The sequence below is a fragment of the Aythya ferina genome (assembly GCF_964211825.1).
Source record: "Aythya ferina genome assembly, chromosome: 26".
NCBI lineage: Eukaryota > Metazoa > Chordata > Aves > Anseriformes > Anatidae > Aythya > Aythya ferina.
In genome coordinates, this window is record NC_140324.1 from 6298735 (window position 1) to 6317147 (window position 18413).

The 18413-nt window shown below is 61.3% G+C and overlaps 1 protein-coding gene across 3 annotated transcripts; it reads right to left on the bottom strand.

Moving 5' to 3' along the window:
- Nucleotides 1–2410: 2410 nt before the first annotated feature.
- On the bottom strand, nucleotides 2411–10887 carry TLE5 (TLE family member 5, transcriptional modulator). 3 transcript variants are annotated; one of them, XM_084499102.1, is made up of 7 exons: nucleotides 10658–10883; nucleotides 10151–10248; nucleotides 8896–8959; nucleotides 6369–6413; nucleotides 4921–4983; nucleotides 4001–4075; nucleotides 2411–3445 (listed from the first exon to the last, which is right to left on the bottom strand). In XM_084499102.1, the coding sequence occupies exons 1-7, from the start codon at nucleotides 10682–10684 to the stop codon at nucleotides 3227–3229; spliced, it is 591 nt and encodes a 196-aa protein (XP_084355228.1). In that variant the 5' UTR covers nucleotides 10685–10883; the 3' UTR covers nucleotides 2411–3226. The 3 variants fall into 3 exon arrangements, with proteins under 3 accessions (XP_084355228.1, XP_084355227.1, XP_084355229.1); XM_084499101.1 differs by having other exon boundaries at nucleotides 2411–3448; nucleotides 10658–10877; XM_084499103.1 differs by lacking the exon at nucleotides 6369–6413 and having other exon boundaries at nucleotides 2411–3448; nucleotides 10658–10887.
- Between the last annotated feature and the right edge of the window lie 7526 nt (nucleotides 10888–18413).

The following is an 18413-nucleotide window of genomic DNA, read 5'->3' on the forward strand; positions in this document are numbered from 1 at the left end:
CAGCTGAGCCAGGGCTTCATGGAGCTTTTCTAAGGATCCCTGTGCCAGGAGGGCTGGCTCACAGCCACTCTGCCCACATCACCTCCCGCTCTTGTACCACGTCCTCAGAAGTGGTTTCTCTGCCAGGAGCCAATCTTCAATCAGCCTCGATCGGCAGTGCTTTGGGGGCCCCGCAGTGCCTGCTGCTCATGTGCCTTGAGCATCTTCTGCCAAGGCAGGACTGGCATGCGGCTCTGGTGATGGGGCGGTTCCAAGGTGGAATAGCCTGTCTGGACACCAATGCTGCTTCCTCAAGTTTGCATCTACTGGGAGGGTCACGGGGGGATTTTTAACCCTTGTGTGTGTGTGTTTTATTATTAATTTTTTCTGCTGCTGGTATGGGGCGGGACAGTTAGATTTGAGCCCAGGTCTGGTATGGTGCCTCAAGAAATGACCCCTGGGAAATCCAGAAGCTGATACAGTGGGTGCAGAGCCAGGCTGGGAGCATGGGGAACCATGGCACTGGTCAGCCGTGGGGGGCGGGGGGGATACCAGGGATACCCGCTGCCCAGAGAAATGCCTCGACTGCGACGCCAGCACGATTCAGGAGTGGAGCACAAGATTCAGCATCTGCAGGGGATTTGGAGAGCCCAAAAGCTCTGTCTGTATGCTTTGAAGCAAGTTAGCCTCCCGCAGGGAGCAAGGAAGTGCTCGCAGCCCTGTTAGGAGCAGCTCCCAGCCTGCCGGCAGCTGAGGATGTTCAGCCAGCAGCCTCGTGGTTTGTTCGACCCCTTGCCCACCAAACCGAGGCTGCTAATTAGCTCTAACAACAGGGACGTCTGTTCCTCTGAAGTCTCCAGCCTGAAAATGCCCCAGACCAATTTCTCCTAAATCCTCCTCCCTTGCACATCCATCAGGAATAACATCCACTTACTGTGCTCCCTGCCCCCAGGCTGAGTCTGAACCAGTGACCTCGAGGTGAAAGCGCTTGAAAAGCTTCAGCCCCCCCCTGCAGCCAGCACGTTCCCAGCGGGATTTTCAGCAGCACTTACAGAGCAGAGATGGTTTTAGCAACTGCCGTTCCGCAGCAGCCCCTGGCCCGAAGCTGTGTTGCCCTTTCACACGGGAATCCTGCTTGCCCGGCTTTGGCGAGGCCCTCGGAGCAGCTGCGGGACCTGGGGTCAGGTTCCAGCTACTGGTGCTGCTTTGCCAGCTCCTGGAGCTCGCCCCGCACAGCCCAGGGGCTGGGGCAAATGCCAGGCCGGCCACGCGTGGCTCCTGCCCCTGCTGCAGTGCTGAGGCCCGGCCAGCTTGTGCCACGCAGCAGCGGCTCTGCTCCGGGCCCACACAGGGCAGCAGGGACAGGGCTGAGCCCCTGCCCGCAGCCAGACCTCAGAGACCCCCGTGTGGTTCTCAAGCCCATGTCAGGAGCCTGCCCTCCTGGGCCTCAGCTGCATCCTGCTCCATGTTCGTGCTGTCCAGGTGTCAGCATTTGGCTGACGAGAGCATGGTCCTGACCCCACAGCCACCTGGTCCTGTACCCCATCCAAGGTGCTGCACGGCCGCACCAGCCCCAGGAGGGGAGCAGGGCCAGGGGCACAGGGCCGGGGATGCAGCCCCAGCAGCCCCCGATGGGTGTTGGGGCAGCTCCGTGTGCCTTCCCTCAGCCCTTGGTGTGCCAAACCCAGTGCCAGGCCTGAGCTGGTTCGGCAAATCCCAGCAAATCTCCCCCTCGGGTGCTCAGCCCAGTCTTTGCTGGGTGCCATCGGGATGAGGCGCTGTGGCCGCCGCCTCCCCGGACCCCACAGGGCCCCATCCCACAGCACCACAAGGCACCGAGCCCCACAGCCTCCTCCTGGGGGAGAGAATTTTCCCACTCCAGCTGGCCTGGGAGAGATAGAGGAAGATGTTATCAGGGCAGAGCAGGCTGCCGAGCCAGGGGCCGGGCTCTAATTATTAAGAGCCAATTCCATTACAGCAACCTCAGCCCCAGGGCAACGCAGGCCAGACTCTCCCAAGGGGCGAGACCGCAGCAGCAGCAGCATCCCCTGCGGCCCTGGGGGACAGGAACGCCACGTGTGGGTGGCAGCAGCCCCGCAGCAGCCCCCACACCATGTGGGGTCCCTGCCCCTGGCTGCCTCTCCACCCTCAGGTGCTGCTGCCCTGGCACCCTCTGCCCTGCTCCAGCAGGCCCCAGCCCAGCACGGCCAGGAGCGAAAGGCACAGGAATCATCCTCCTCCTGCCAGCAGCTGCTGAAACAAGACCTGAAGAGAAGCCAGAACCAGCGGTGTTGCCTCCAGCCCCCATCCCTACTGGGGGAGAACCCCCTGGCTGGGGCTGGCTTTGGGTGCAGGGTTGGGAAGTAGGGGCATGGAGAAGTCCTTTTAAGTCATCCCAAAGCGGCAAGAAAACAGGCAACACGTCACCATCTTAACCAACCTTCTTATTTCTTTATTTGAAAGGCACAGCTTGTACGTCCTTGATACAGCATTTTCAGTTCCTCTTATTATAGGTCAAGTGATTAAACACAAAAAGCAAAACAAGATCTTTCTAAAGGACTATATACAAACACCAGATTATTATTTAATTTTATTTTTTTTGTTCCATTTTTTTTTTTTTTAGAAGACACGCTAGCGCACGGAGATAAGAACAGAGAAAGCTGCTGTATCCTCTATGGGGGAGTGCAGGGAAGGGACCAAGGGAGCTCCCAGGCGCCCGCCTGCCCCTCGGCCAGTCCCGGACCCCAGCCCCCTGGCGGCCGGTGCTCTGCCGAGGGGAGCAGGCAGAGGGACCCCCCCCAGCCCGAGGCCAAGGAGCAGCGCGAGGAGAACACCCGGTGGCTGGACGCGGGGAACTGCGGCGGTGCTGCGGGACTGGTTAAAAACAGAGACATGCAGAACAGCAAGGACCGGCCGGTGCGAGCGCGGGGGCCAGAGACGCAAGGAGATGGGGAGCGCCTGGGGTGGGGCGGGGGGCGGTGGGGCAGGGGTCCCAGCAGGGGGTTGTGCAGAAACCGGTAGGAACGAGGGTTGTCGTTAAATACCGAGGGGGAGCAGCAGGCAGGGGCCGTGGCACCCCCGGAGAAGCCCAAGTCAGAGCCAGGCCGGGCACGGCGGGGGAGGGGGCCACGCAGTGGCTGCCGTGGCGGTGCCGCGGGGGCTGCCCAGCGGTGGGGCGCCCCCCGGCCCCACCACCGCCCGCGGATGCTGCATCTGGCATTGACCCCCCAGCCCCGGCCCCTTCTCTCTAATCCGACTTCTCCCCATCATCATCTTGGTGGGCGTCCCCGTCATGGCCGTTCTTGTCCTCCTTGGTCAGGTGCCCCTGGGAGCCCAGGGCTGAGAGCGAGAGGAGGCCGGAGCCGGCGCTGACAGCGGGGAGGGACGGGGGCTGCAGCCCCACGGGCAGCGGAGTCAGAGGCAGCGCCAGGGCTTGGAGCTGCGAGAGCTGGTGCGCTTGGAGCTGCTGCTGTAGGGAACGAGGGGCGGACAGGGGGAGGGGAGCGGGGAGTCGTCATTTCAAGGGGCCCCAGCATCCCCCCCAGTCCTGCTGCCTCAGCAGAGCCTGTGCCAGAGGCTGGGCTCAACCCAGAGCACCGGGCACCCAGCCCCAGGGGGGTGCACAGCCCAGCCTCCTCGGGCTGCAGCAGCCTCCTGAGAAGGCTCAGCACCAAGTCCCCAGCCCTAGGAGGCCCAGCTCAGCCACCGGCACTCCCCAAGGACGTGGTTAAACCCCTCCCAGCCTTGACCACGAGCAGATGGTGTTTTCACACCCAGGAGCTGCTGCAGATCCTGCCCCAAACCAAAGCTTCTCTTTACAACCTGTGGGATGCGGCAGGAGCCCACACCCCCCGCAAAGCCAAGCCACATCCCGATGAGCCTGGCTAAAGCCAGCCCACGCCAGCAGGGCCGTCCCAGCACGCGGAGCTGCCATCCCACGGGGCCTCAGCTCTGCCACGGAGGCCCAAGGTACCAAAACCAGCCCCCCTCCCCCAAAACCACGTACACATGTACCACGTACACGGATGATGGAGTTCAGTTCTGGTGCTGTCACCTGCTTGGCTCGTTCAATGGCTCCCAAGACTTGCTGCTGATGCTGGAGGGAGAACAGAGGAATTTGGGGTCATTTCAGACACAGAAGGGAAGGAGAACAGGGACCCAGCAGGGCTGGCACGCACACACACACACACGGAGGCTGCTCAACCCCACATGGTCCCCTACTACCAGGCCTGGCCCTTTCACTCCAGCAAGTGGCTTTTTCTTTCCATCTCGGCAGAAGGACGGGGCTGGGGAGGGGGAATGTGCTGCACTAAGATACAACAGGTTTAGTCATGGCTTAGTTATTAGACAGCTCTCATCTGATCAGCCAGCCTCTCTGTCTTCCCCCGAAGCAGGTAGGGGACAGCAGCTCAGTCTATTCCCCAGCCCCAGAACTAATCCAGACCCAGAAACACAGCCCCTACCCCACAGCCCCCACCCCACAGCTCCTGACCAGAGCACGAGGAAGCGCTCAGCCTCGGGGTGGCTGGGGACAGCTGGCACCAAGGGTGCTGCAGCACCTCCCTCCCCTCAGCCCTGCCAATTCATTCCTCAGGGGGGTGGGAGGAGCCCATCAGCCACGACAGTTAGTGGGGCAGAGCAGCTCAGTCCAGAGGAGCTGCATGGAGGTGCTTTTTAGTGCCCCAGTTCACTGCCCATTGCTTCCAGCACCCAGCTACAAGCGGCTGAGCTGGGAGTCATGGGAGCGGCGTGAACACAGAGCCCGACCTTGGCTGCACCAAGGGGACGGACGGACGGACAGCAGTGCCTGGGGGCCTGCTCGGACTCGGGGCCAAACCTCTTCAGAAGGGCTGATCCCACAGGGCAGGGGTGTGAGGAGCTGGGGTCTGTGTACGCTGGGCCCCGCTCCCTGGAACCAACACCCCCTTGCCAGGCAGTTACCTCCTGTGAGAGGTAGGGAAGGACCTGTGCGCAAATCCCATTGAGCCTCTTGACGATTTCAGCCTGGAGGGTGGGAAAAACAGAGAGGAATGGCATCAGGGGACCCTGCGGCACCCACCCTGTGCGCTGCCTCCCCCGAGTCAGAGAGCCCGGCAGTGTCCTGGTTTGCATGGGGACACCTCACCCCAAAGCCCCAGCCCCCCCAAACAGTTAAATAAATCCACGCTGCTGACTGCAAAGAACAAGTTTTCAATATTCTCTTCCCTCTCAGGGTCTCTGGTATTAAATTAATGAAGTCAGGAGCAACCAGAGAGAAAATTTATTACAGATCCAGGTGGGGGATGCACAGAGTTGTGCGCACCGTGCAGAGGCAGGCAGGCAGGAACACCGCTGCAGCCTTGGCTCTGCCCCCCAGGCCAGCTGCTGGGCACCTCCAGCCGCCCCCTCCTCCCCCTGCCCCCCAGCTGAGTGGGTAACACCGAGCCTACGCTGAGATGACGGGGCTGGAGGCAGCTCCTGCGGTAACCTCAGCCAAGCAGGTGCCAGGGTTTGGGGGCATTAAAGCTTTTCTGCTGGAGACGAGTGAAGCTCTTGGCCCTTTGCAACTTGCTTTCCACCAGATTCAAAAGGAACGGGGAGCCAGAGGGTTTAGGCAAGCACTGACACGGGCTGGGAAACCTCGTGGGATGGCAGTGATGGTTCAAAGCCTCTCAGCAAGCTGCAGGTTTCCCTCCCAGCGCAGCCCGTCCCACGGGCTTAGCGAACAGGGCGATGGGATTGGAGGCTCTACGTGCGTTTGCAGGGAGCAGAACTGTGCTAAGAGGCTTTTAGCTGAGCCAGGGCATATACAGATGACTGTGACTGGAAGCTGAAGGAGGCTCATGTTGTTAACAGCACAGGTAATTAGCCACTGGGGATAATTAACAACTTAACCACCAGCGAGGGTAATGAACGAACTCATCCGGGCTGCAGCAGAGCCTCCTTCCATCACGAGGAGGCTCTCGGCAGCTCCAACATCGCACAAGGAACCACACCAAAGGGAACGCCGCCGGCTCGGAGGGCAGCAGCCTCCTGGGGCACCTGCAGGGCCGGGGGAGGCATCGTTCATTGAATTGAGGCTCCACATCCCCATGCAGCCTGGCTCAGGGCACCCATGCCCACAGCATCCCCAGGCAGGCTCCCCACCTTCTGGAAGGCTTTGCAAAGGCAGCTTTTTGCCAGGTCAATTAGTTTTCCTCCCAACAAGAAAACATGGTTTTAAGGTCAAGGGGGCAAAACGTGAATGTTCTCCCCCCACCCAGGAGCTGGCAATCCCAAAAGCAGCTTTGACATTTTACAGGCTCATGGCATTTCCAGTTCTTGAAATACCACTGAAGTGATGGGGACAAAGCACGGCAGACAGCCCACCCTCCCCAGGAATTAAAGCACTTGGAAATGCCTTCCCCTACCTGTTTGTGCATTTCAATATTCAGCCCGTAGGACATCTCGTAATACTGCAGAGCAGGGCAGAAAAGAACAAAAAAGGTCAAATCTCTACCAGAGAAAGGGGCTCCGTGCATCGGTGCTGGGAGCCACCGCTGCTTTCCTATCGGTGTCTTTACAACAGCTGGGCAAGGATGGAAGGAGAGCCGAGGCAACCAAAGGCAGCTGTAGGCAGCAACCCTCCCCACGTCCAAGGCCAGGCACCCAAGCCCAGGGGGCTCTGCTCGCTGCTGCGGACAGGACCTGGGAATCGTCTGAGCCCCATCCAACACCCTCACAGACACCCTGCAGCACGGCGAGAGCCTCCAAACATGCCAGCAGGCTCAGGGCTCTGCGGACGACAGAGGCAGTCTGGCTCTCCAAGCCGCACCTGGCCAGTGTCCTAACACCCACGTGGCTGCTTCAGCAGCAAATGGAAGAGATCACCACTGGGGTCCACCTAGCAAGCAAGCAAGGCGTCCAGCTGCACACAGCTCCAGCTGTTTGGGAAAAGCTGCGTGGAAAGAAACACACAAAACCACACACAAAAATAAAAGCTTCCCCCGACCCCCACCAGTAACAGGTAGCTACAGAGCAATCTATTGGCAACAGAAGTTAATTCCTGGCCCCTAGAAGAAGCTGTTTTTAAGGCTGTTTGAGAGTTTAGGAGTCTCCTCCCTCAGCCCCTCTCCTCCTCCTGATTTTTCAAAAGGGAAAGAAAATCCCCGTCTGCGCTCGTTTGATTCGAAGAGGGAAGATCACTGTCACTTCGGTACCAACTGCACGAGCCGGAGAAGCGCCTGGCTTGCCATCATGGCTATTTCTGTCTGCTCCCGCACCGCTGCCGGCTCTCAAGGCTTCTTTGCATTCTGGAGACTGAGCAGGAAGCATGAGTCCGACCCCCACGCTGCTAATTGTGGCTTATTCAAGAACTGGAGCAGCTGTAGCAGCTTTGCAGAGGCACAGAAACCCCTCTTTGCTTCCTGCATGCAGTGCAGGGAGCAAAGCAGCCCTGTGCCGGGGCAGGACCCTGTGAAGCCTCAAGCTCAGCACTGCCAGCAGCACCCCTCCTCTCTGCACCATGGGCGGCCGCCTCTACTAGTGCTGGTGACTGATGGCATTACAGGGAAAAACAAATAAATTTCATCTCCAGATGCGGCTGTGTGAGAGTCTCCGTGCAGGCTGCAAGGCCCAGGAAGCAATCATTCATTGTTGAGAAGGGGGCAGCATTAAGAGCCAGGCTTCCCCACGCCTGTACGGACAGCAGGGACCAGCTCTCTGCAGCCCCATCCCAAGGGCGCCTGGCTCACTGCAGCCTCAGGGTGTGGACATGCAGACAGCGCAGGAGATCGGAGAGGCTGCCCACACCATTTCTGGTTTTAAATTTGTAACTCCTCTGAAGAGCTGCTGCATTAATTTCTATGTCTTATCTCTTCCTTCCAGGGCAGGTGCAGCAGCTGGCAAGCAGGCACCACCTCATCTTTATGGGCAGCATCACAGCCTCCTGTTAACTCCTTGATAGGAAGGGGACAGCACAGCCTTGCCCTGCCTCACCCTCCGGTGCTGCCAGGGGCTGCTCTCCACGCGGGGGGACAGTGGCGCTGCCCAGCAGCCAAACAGTCACCATGCCAGCAAGGACACGGCTCCTTCACAGAGGATTTCTCCTGAGAGTCAGCCGAGTCTGCCACCCCCGTGTAGCAACATTTCTGCCTTGTCCTGGCAGTGCCCCGGGGGCTGCACACGCTGTGCGGGGCCACACGTGCAGGCGCTCTGCCTGACAGCGCTGCCGGGCATGTGAGGAGGTGTGCAGGGCTGGGCTCCCACGTGGCAGCTGGCTGCAGACCCCCACCCTGTGACCTCCCGGCACACAGACCCCGTCCTGCTCTTGCCAGGAGCCTCCTGCAGCCCCCTCCCTGCTGCAGGACCCCTATGTCCCCAGGCGCAGGCAGCAAGGTCACGCTGTTGGCAATGACCTGGCTTCCATGCTGCCCTCAAGCATCAGGTTGCCTTTACTGAGCAGCACTTAGGGCTCAGGTACCTCCCAAGCCACCCCAACCTCTTTCTGCTCCTGCTCTGCAGAGAGGAGCCACTGCTTCTTCCCCAGGGGTGGATGATGAAGCTGCCCCAGCTCCTCCACGTGTGGGCTGCGGATGGAGGTGAAGTGCAGCCTCCTGGCTCAGGAACCCCCTCGCCCCATCACCAGGACGGTCCCCCGGTGCTCCCTGGCTGCCACGGGAATATTGGGCTGTTGGGTGCAGGCACCCTGCCACCACCAACTGGGCCCATCCCTTTTCTGTGTCCAACTCTGCTACTTCCCTGCACTTCAGCAGCCCACCACACGTAGAAAACACGAGGCACAAGGAGCCCTGCTTTCAGGAAAGCCAACGCCAGCCCAGTCTGTAGACCCACTGCTCTGAGGGCAAAGCCTCTGCCAACAAAACCCGGGCAGCAGCACCTGCTCCCTGCTGGCATCCCCACCCGTGCCACCCACGCGCTGCCAGGGCAGGCCCTTACCATGACGTAGTGACGCTGCATCTCCGATTTCTCGCTGGCTAGCTTGTCGCATTCCAACTTCAAGCTGAAAAGCCAGAAAACAGTCAGAAAACCACAAGCAGGAGGTGAGCAAGCTGCTCAGCACAGAGCAGTCGCATCCTGCAGCCCCACACAGCCCATCCCAGCCAGGCAGGCTCCGCAGGCACCACGACCCCAGGACCCGCGGCAGGTCTGGGCTCAGCCGTGTCTCATCCATACGGCAGCTGCTGCAGCAGAGCCCGCTCCCAGCTCCAATGCCAGCATCCGCCGCAATCCCACTCGGGAGAAGCGGCACAAGGCTGCCCCGCAGCCAGGCACTGACCGCACGGCTCTGCCTGGTGCAGGGAAGCAGCGGCCGCAGTCGTTTGGGTTTCCTCAGCTGATGCCAGCAGCAGGGGACACTGTCTAGCAGAGGCCCGCCTGCTACACGCCAGAGATGGCCTGACTTCGTTTCCTGAGCTGCATCAGGGCCTTTTCCAGGTGGCACAGGGAGGCCCAGGTGCAGCACAACCCTCCAGAAGAAAGGGTTTTCTCTCTCTCCCGGGTTCTTTGCACCCTTATGAGGAAACACTGCGGCTCCTCGCGCTTCACAAATCTCCAGCTCCCCTGCCAAGCAGCTGCAGCCAGCATGTGCAGTGGTTTTATGTTTCAAACGAGAAACAGCTTCACCTGCACAAAACCTGCCTCTCTGCAAGCAGGTCGAGTCCCACAGAGGGGGGAAGCATTCCCTGCAGCGAGCCTGCTCCTGGGCCCCCGCTGCCCACAGGCACTAGGGCACCGCGCTGCACCGCCAGCACTACCGGACCCGAAGCCTGTGTGTGTCTGAAGCACGCGCGGGAAGCGACGTCCCCCGGCAGCCAGCGTTTGGGCCAGCAGAAGCATTTCCACACGCACATGTGGAGAAGCGGAAGCATTTGGATTTAAGCGCTCCCTGCAGCATTCGCAGTCCAGGAACAGCAGCCAGCGAGAAGAACCGAGGAAAGCTCCCAGCGAGACGCGGGAGGCCTGGCAAGCTTCCGCACAGCCCCGGCTGGGCTGCGCTCGGAGGAGAGGCCTGGCCGGGGCAGGAGGACCCCACGCTCTGCTCGGCCGGCTCCTGCCCGGGCACAAACGCCGTCCCGCAGGCAGCTCCTCCGGCCTCACAGCCCAAGCCACAGCCGGGTCCGTGTGGGTGCCCCGGCTGGCTCCACGCAGGGCAGCGCCGGGAGCTCTCTGGGCACCCCCGAGCCGCACGTACCTGTGGTACTGGGCCTGCAGGAGCTGGAACTCGTCCTTGATGCGGTCGCAGGAGTCGGAGGTGGTGAACTTCAGCTGCTGCGGCAGGTGAGAGGAGCCCTTGAACGACACGAGACGGCGCTGGGCACACAGCGGGGCGGGGAGCGCGCGGCGCTGCCCCCAGCCGGCAGAGGCGCCCCGCAGCCAGGGGGGGGGGGGACCGAGACCGGCGGGGGACCGGGGGCGGCGGCGCCCGGGGCAAGGGGCCGAGCCCAAGGTCACCCGCCCGAGGCTCGCCTCCCCCCCCCGCCCTCCCCGGCCCCCGAGACCCGCTCGGCCGCCCGGGCGAGAGGAAGAGAAGGAGGAGGAGGAGGTGGGGGGGGGGGTGAAGGCGCCGGGGCCGCCCCGCCGGGGCACGGGGGCGGCTCTCGAGGCCCGGCCCGCGGCCCCCCGGTGCCCGGCCCCGCCCCGCCCCGCAGCGGCCCCGGGCCCGGCCCCGCGGGGGCTCCCGCGCCCGGCCGCGCCGTACCGAGTGCCGGCTTTGTGGAAACATCATGTCAGGCTGCGGCTCGGCCCCCGCGCCGAGCGGCCCAGCTCCCGCTCTCGGTGCCGGTCCCGGTGCCGGTCCCGCGCCCTCCGCCGCCGCCGCCGCCTTTGTCCGCGCCGGGCCCGGCCCCGCGGCCGCCCCCCCCCGGCCGCGCCGCTCGCCCCGCGCCGCTCCCGCCCCGCCGCCGGCGCCTATTGTCTAATGGCGGCTGCGGCTCCGCTCCGTCCTGCGGCTGCTCGGCACCACCTGCCGCCGCCGCCGCCGCCTCCCCGGCCCGGGCGGGCCCACGGCCGCCCCCGCCCCCGCCCGGCCCCGTCCCCGCCCCCGCCGCGCGCTGCCGCCGGCCGCGGGCCCCGGGCGGGCGCCGGACCCCGAGCCCCGAGCCCCGGGAGCGCCGCGGTCGGAGCGGGTGCCCCGAGCCCCCCCCCCCCCCAAACCCCCAACCCCGGCGGGGAGGCGGCGCGGGCCGGGCCGGGCCTTCCCCAGCGGCGGCTGCGGGCTCGAGGTCCCCGCCCCGCGTCCCGGCCGGGCCCTGCCCGCCCCCGGTGCCCGCGGTGTCGGACGGAGCCCCCCGCCCCCCCCCCCCCCGCCTCTCCGGGCTGCAGGGCCCCGGGCCCGGTGCCCGCCACCGCCCAGGCCGCGGCCGCTGCTCGGAGCCGGGGCTGGGGGGGGAGGGAGGGGGGGGTGGAGGCCGGGCGGGGGCTCCCGGGGCAGACCCCGCACCCCGGGGTTTGCTCTGCGGGCGGCTTCGTGCTTCTCGCGGCCGTCCCGCTCGGCAGAGCCCCGGGCCGGGCGGTACCGATCGCCCCGGCAGCTACTGGGCTGCCCCCGTGCTGGGGGGAAGGGGATGGGGAAGGGGAAGGGATAGGGGAAGGGGCCGGGGCCGCCACGCTGCCCACGAAGCCGGCTCCCCGGGCTCGCGCAGGTTCAGGCTGACACCGTGAGATCCGAGCCCCGTCCGCCCCGTGGGGGCAATGCGGGGAACGCCGCCACGCTCGGCTCGTTTTCACATCTTGTCAAGCGGGAGAGCTGGGTTTGTGTACGCAGGGCTTTGGGTTTGCTTCGCTTCGTCCCTGCCTTGGCTTAGCACGAGGGAAGGCAAAGGCAGGGCAGCCCACTGTCCTGGGCAGGAAGGTGCTGTGTTTGTCCTGGCTTTTACCTTGTGGAATAATTCCTTCCACGGCCTCAGACAAGGCCCCAGGAAAGCTCTTTGTGCACGGGCAAACCTTGCCTACAGGAGAGTCACGGTGTGGAACCAGGACCAGCAGAAGAGCTTTGTCTCTGCAACCTGCAAGCCGCCCATGTCCCTGCCGGCCGCTGGGACGTGCTGCCCGTGCTGGGCCAGGGGCCGTCACTGGGGTGGCTCAGTCCCGGTCTTGCCAGCCTGCTCCTCCCCACGCCAGCAGTTCGCTTTCCATACAAGCTGTGCCAGTCCCTGGGCATTTTCAGATAGATTAGTGGCCACCCACCTATAAAATAAACCCCAGGCCACTGAGCCTCTTCTGAGTTTCAGAGCCCCAAGGATCCCCTGGATAACAGACTGTCTCTACGTTTCTTTGCTGGAAATGACCATGCCCAGGGCAGAGCTGGTGGAAAGCAAGCAGGCGGTGCCTCTGCCAGCAGAGTTCTCTGCAGTCGCAGCATGCACCAGGACTGTCCTGGACCACCGCTGGCAGAGGCAGTGGTGCCAGCAAGCCGAGAAATCTGCTGCTGGCATCACTGCAGGGCATGGCGGAAAGGGAAATCAGGCTCTGCCTAGACAAAAAGTCCCAGTGCACGTGGGTGGGAGACAGGTTTGGATGTGGGGCAGGTGCGTGTGTAAAGAGGAGACCTCGTGGGAGCACTTCAGACCCACACTCGCTGTGTCGTCGGCCCAGCACTGCAGGGAAGGCTGCCCAGGAGACCCCCAACGGCCTGGACTGGAGCATGGGGTGAGGAGGTCAGGACCTGCAGCCGTTGTTATCCAGAGCCACCGCCTGCAACTGGCCCCAGACAAACCTCTTGTCTCCAAACAGTGAAAACTGCTCCAGTTGCAAACTTGGGTCCTAAACCTGCTGCCCGGGGAGCAGCCCCTGCAGCTCATGTCCCGGGGAACAAAATGCATTCCCACGCAGAGCAGGCCAGTAGGGAATGCAGCCACGGGCTTTATTCCTGGAGGGACTTTGTTGCCGCATGGCCTTTTGCAAAGCCACACGGACAAACGTGCCCAAGCTGAAGCAGGATCTGGTCCTTGGAACCCAGCCTGAGAATAACAGGCAAGAATGAGGAACACGGCTGGTGTGTGTGAGCATGCAGGGAGTCTTCATCAATTTCAGATGCTGCTCTGTGTCTATCTTTAAAAATCAGTACATTTTCTGATTAAAAATAAAACCCTACACGTCATGACTCCAGCAACGCAGGCTGGGCTGTTGTGCTATTTATTTTTAAAGAGAACAATATAGCAGCTGAGTTATTGTGACAGCTCCTGCATATTGTGCAGTAGCTTTTTCCCTTCGACATCTCCATATTAGTGAAAACTGTGACAGCTCCATGCCAAGGATTATTAATAGTGCAGGCAGGCTTTACGTCCCTGCAGAATAAGGTCTGGAAAACAGGGTGGACGGTCCTCCCCAGCAAGCCAGCATCTTGGCCCCCATTTTCCATGCAGAGAAAAGGAGGCACCCTGGTGAGGGCTCGGCACAAGGGCAGCGAGATGCAGTTTCCCATCGGTGTGTGCAGGACCCAGCCCAGGCCACTGCTGTCCCCCAGCGAGGTGGAGGAATGAGAGAATGGTGCAGGTTCAGGGTGGTTCAGCCCTCAGAGGAGTGGCAGTTCAGGTACGTGCTTCGGAGGGTTCCCTTGTCAGGCCCTAGCACAGCCTAGGTGACAGTCCCCACTCCCTTACAGGCATTACATGCCTCTTACACGGGTGATAATGTTGAGTGCGGAGGAATTGTGCAGAATGCAAATACTCTGCTTTAAATCACGTGCTGGAAGCCAGGGCTGGGGGCTGGCTCCCACGCTCCGCAGCGGCAGTGCTGGTGCAGCTGCAGCTCTGCGAGCACCCCAGGGACCTGCACTGGGCACCACGTCCCGAGGGCAGCGCCCTGTGGTTGGGAGCCTCTTGCAGGGCTGCTGCCTCCCTCCTCATTTTGCTCCTGATTTGTTTGCATGGGGAAGGTGCTTCTGCTCCTAAAAAAACCCTTGGAGCACGCACGTGGGGTGGGAGGCTCACATGTGGTGCTAGTTTGGAAGAACAGATTGTGTGCATTCCCTGAGCTGCCGGAGGCCTCAGCCACAACGCCAGCTGCCCCACGCAGCACGTGGGTAAGGAGAGACGGCCCGAAACATGTCAGGGTTGCTTCTCCCACGGGGCAGAGCGCTCGCCTGTGTTGGAGGTGCTGGAGGCTGAGCCTACGTGCTGTGCTGGCAGAGGGGCTGCTCTCTGCTCTTTTCTTCCCATCCAGGATATTGCAGGGGGTGGTCGTGGTGCAGGGGTGCGATAAACCTCGAGGCGAAGTCTCCAGAGCCAGTGCCTTGCCTCATCAGTGCCTTGAGTGGGACAAGGAAGGACACTGGGGCCGAAGGTGCATCCCTCACCCCTCCAGGCTGCAGGTCCCATGCAGGGGTGCCACCAAGCCAGCAGCGTTGCTCTCCTCTGCCTGCTTGCCCCTTCAGCACTCCACTAGGTGTTACAATTAGTTTTAAATTGATTTTTTTTCCTGTTGTGATAAAGCAGCAAAGGTGCCATGGAAGAATCTGAAAGGACAGGTATTCCTAACAGGGGTGCTGCCAGAGTCACAACGCATTTGTCCTTGATGCAAATAGGACTGGGCTGTTCCTGTGGCTTATGAACTTCTTTAAACAGCAGGGATAATTGTGGGAGCAGACTGAACCTGCGGAAGCAGAGGCAGAAGGACTCCTCCCAGGACGCCAGTGCTCCGCAGCAGCTCGCCAGCTCAGGCAGCGCATGCGATGCCATCAAACGCTGCGTGCCTGGGGCTGGGCACGGCGGGGCAGCCCAGCACCAGCTCCTGGGCAGCTCCAGCGGGAGCAGGTGAAGGGAAGGAGCATTTCAGCTTCCTCCCGTCCCCGCAGAAGCATGCGTTGCCCTGCTCGGCCTTTCTGCCTGCCTGTAACAGTGCGCTGGTGCTCCCTTCCAAGCAGAAAATGAAATGTTCCTTTATTGGCTTTTATGTTGGCTACAAAATGTTCCTTTTTTTTTTTTTTTTTTTTTTTTTTCCCTCTCCTTGCTTTCTTCCAGGAAACACTCTAATTTATGGTATAATCTTGGCAAATCCCAGTCCCGAGGAACACAAACTCGCTTGTGCCCAGTAAATGGCACTTTAATGGGCTATCTCCAGCTGGCCAACATACCTGCCTCCAAAAAAGGGGGGATTATAACCTTGCCCAAGCAGCGGGCTTGCAGGTATCAGCCAGGATGAGACGGGCCTGGGCACAGCAGTGAAGGATGGGGGATCTTGCTTTAAACACAGCCTGGTATGCAGGGGGGTCCCATGGTGCAGGCAAGGGGGATGCTTCAGGGCAGGGAGGGGGCCCTGAGCATGTGCAGGAGCTCTCAAGCGAACCAATCTAACAAAGCTGCCAAAAATAAATCTCCTTAATGAAGAGCCTTTGTAAATTATTCAGATGTTATATCCCGCTCCAGCGCTGGTTCAAGGAGAGAGGCTGCAAAGAGACTTTCTTCTCTGAAGCTCTGGACACAAGGTGAAAGTCATGCTGTCACTGCAATGGAAATGCAAGATATAAGATCCTACTTTTATCCTGGGGAGGAAAAAAAAAAAAAAAGTCTTTTTTTTTTTTTTTTTTTAGCCCAGAATTAAAGAGGAAGAAATAAAAAAGGCCCAGCAGCAATTCAGGCCCTGAGACGAGGAAGGCTTTTTGATTTTCCCCTTCAGGGCCACTCCTGAGTCCCGACTCTTAATCTGGCCACATGCACAAGTGCTTTGCAGCGTCAGGGCTGAGAAATCTGGGCAATGCACGCTGCAGCGTGGGGCCAGACCCCGTGGGCCAGCTCACCCTTCCCTTCTCAGCTGCGCTTTGCTCGCCAAGGGCTCTGACTGCCACGGCTTGTGCAGGGAGTAAAAGCCTTGTGCAAAGTTTCCCTGTTGCCAGTGCTTTGAAGCTGCAGGGGTTAATTCTGTGTTTTTCTTCAGTCTAGGACTACACTGAGGCTTCTCTTTCTGCCCTTTCTTGCTACCAGCCGTCTGCTGGCCCAGTCAGCAGGGACTGCCCACGGGAGGGGGCTGCGCCTCCTGGGGCACCAGTGTTGGCACTGGGACAGGGAGGCTGGGATCCCAGGGGATCTCCTGGGATCTCCTGCCAGCCATCCCCATGCAGCCCATGCTGCAACTGTGCTGGAACCGCTGGGGCCCCAGCTGCGTTACCTGTGCCCTGGGCCAGGCCCCAACCTGGCCACAGCAGGGCCTGCGCTGCCCAAAGGCTTCGCCCAAAGTCTTGCCAAACCAAGAAGGGAAAACGAGGAACTGCTGCATGGATGTGCGCATCCAGCCAGGGGTAGCTGGTGGGCAGGAGGGGCGCGCTCCGAGGAGGAGCCTTGCTTCATGCAGGATTTCTACAGTTGGTAAAACATTTCTGCCCTCTTTGATCTGTTTTTATTGGTGACTTGGAATAACTGGGCTCCATTCCTTGTGGTGGCTGCCCCCCTTCTGCTGTGGCCTTTGTTTTTGCTGCAGAATGATTAGGAGTAATTATCATCCTTTTTGCCAGACGAGGTGCAAGGAATGGTTCGCACTCTTCACAGGAGGCAGGAAAGGGATTTTGCAGCTGAGGCACAGCGAGGAAGCACACGGCAAGCATGCCTGGAGTTGCTGCTCCCAAGCCAGGGCTGGGACAACATCAAGGTCCAGCAAGGGGCTTAGCTCAAGCGGTGTCCCTGAGGCACGTAACAGAGTCAAACAGGAGGTTTGGGGCTGGAACACCGAGAGAAGGTTCAGGGGAACTCACCTCGGCCTGTGACCATGAGCAGGCTTCTGGGGTGCTGGAGCAGGTGACTGCTTTCCAGAAGCGGCACCCGAACCCCTTTGCACCCACAGTGGAGACGTCTGGAGGAGCCTGGTTCTGGCAGGGGTCGGCAGGGGCTGGGACTTCAGCTTCAGCCAGGGGCACACAAAGGCCCTCACCCCCCTCTGCATCTGCTTCCCTCACTGGGCAAAGGGAGCAATGAAATACAGATTTTAAGGGCAGAAGGGATCATCCGGGCTTTCCTCCTGCCTACCATCCCGCAGATAACCTCTTGCATGTACCCTACATCTCAGCCCTCCTGCCCCTGTGCAGGATCAGTGCTCACTGACTGCACAGAAGCTCCAACAAATGAATGTTTGCAGTGGTCTCTGAGATACGCACCGGGAAGACAGATTACTACATCCTTAAGTGTCTTCCTGTACTCAGCTAGTTCAGCAGCGCTGCATTCCAGGTAGGGAGAACATTTCTTCCTGACCTCAATTTATGACAAAACATTGAAGCATGAGGCTGGATTGATTGCACAAGGAGATTGTGTCTTAGTAACTCCAGTGAATGCTGCAGCAGCTGTGCTAATTCATCATTCCTTTATTTATGAAATCTATGTGCAGGTTGAGTGCAATTAAATGATGTGCTTTGGAATACTAGGAGATGAAAGGATCATGGTAAATGTAGGTTTGTTATCCTGATTTACCATGCTCTGAGCCCACCTACAACAGCCATGATAAACCAGATGCGAAACATAAGGTTTTAAAAACTGTAATCCAGCAATTGCTGTCACAAGCTGCATTTGTCAGCGTGTTTGATCTGGGCACCTTTCCCTCCCTTTCAGAGAACTCAAGTCTCCTTGTGACATCTTCCTGTGACAGACAGCTCAAGAGCTTGCAAAAATAATTGGGGGCGGGGGGGGCGAAACATTTGGCACCTGCTTGGCGATAACGCTCGGCATGCCCAGGCTGTGGGAGGAGGCCTCGCGCACTTCGCAGGCATTTGTTAAGCTTCTGGCCTCCCGGGTGGTGCGGTCAGGCCTGGGCGCTGCAGCGCCGGGAAGGAGCTGACGGGAGGGGATCGTGGCTAACGCGGGGCTGGTGCTGCCGCTGTGATTTTAGGTGCGTGAAGCGGGCGGCTGGCAGCGGAGAGGAAGCGCAAGGAGCAGTCGAGAAACCTCTGTGTGAGGGGCAGAGCTTGGGCTGGCAGCCACAGGCCCGACGTTTACAGCACCGGGGGCAGCGCCCGGCCGCTGCCGCTCCCCCCGGGCGGCGACGGAGCCGCGGCTGCTGCGGGGGGGGCGCCGGAAACCTGGGGAAGGAGGAGAGAAGACGGGGAGCGGCCCGGGGAGAGGCTCGGGAGCCCTTCCCGTGGAAACGGCAGCGGCCGAGCAGCGGAGCGGGGCGCACGGAGCCTCCTGCCCGGGGGCCCCCCCTCCCCGCCCCCCGAGCCCCGGCCGCCCCCCGGCCCACCCGGGCTGCCCGCGGCCTGGCGCGGCGCTGCTGCCCCCTGCCGGGCGCCGCGGGCCCGGCCCCGCCCGCCGCCGGCCTCGGGGGGGGGCCCCGGCCCCGGCCGCGGTCCCGGTCGCGGTCGCTCCGTGGCGGGTTCCCGGCCGGTGCCCGCCGCCAGTCCGGGGGCGGCTCCGCGGCCGCCTTCCCTCCGTGCTTCCCGTTCGGAGCTCGCTGCGCTCCGAGCCGTTCCTGCCAGCCCAGAGCCGCCGCCAGCTCCCGGCCCCCGCCCTCCCGGCTGCTCCCCGCAGAGCCGCAAC

Coding starts and splice junctions, on each gene's coding strand:
- TLE5 (XM_084499101.1), bottom strand. CDS start 10,684: ATGATGTTTCCACAAAGCCGGCACTCG. Junction 10,249..10,657: donor TTCCACAAAGCCGGCACTCG/GTACGGCGCGGC, acceptor GTGTCGTTCAAG/GGCTCCTCTCACCTGCCGCA. Junction 4,984..6,368: donor ATATTGAAATGCACAAACAG/GTAGGGGAAGGC, acceptor CCCACCCTCCAG/GCTGAAATCGTCAAGAGGCT.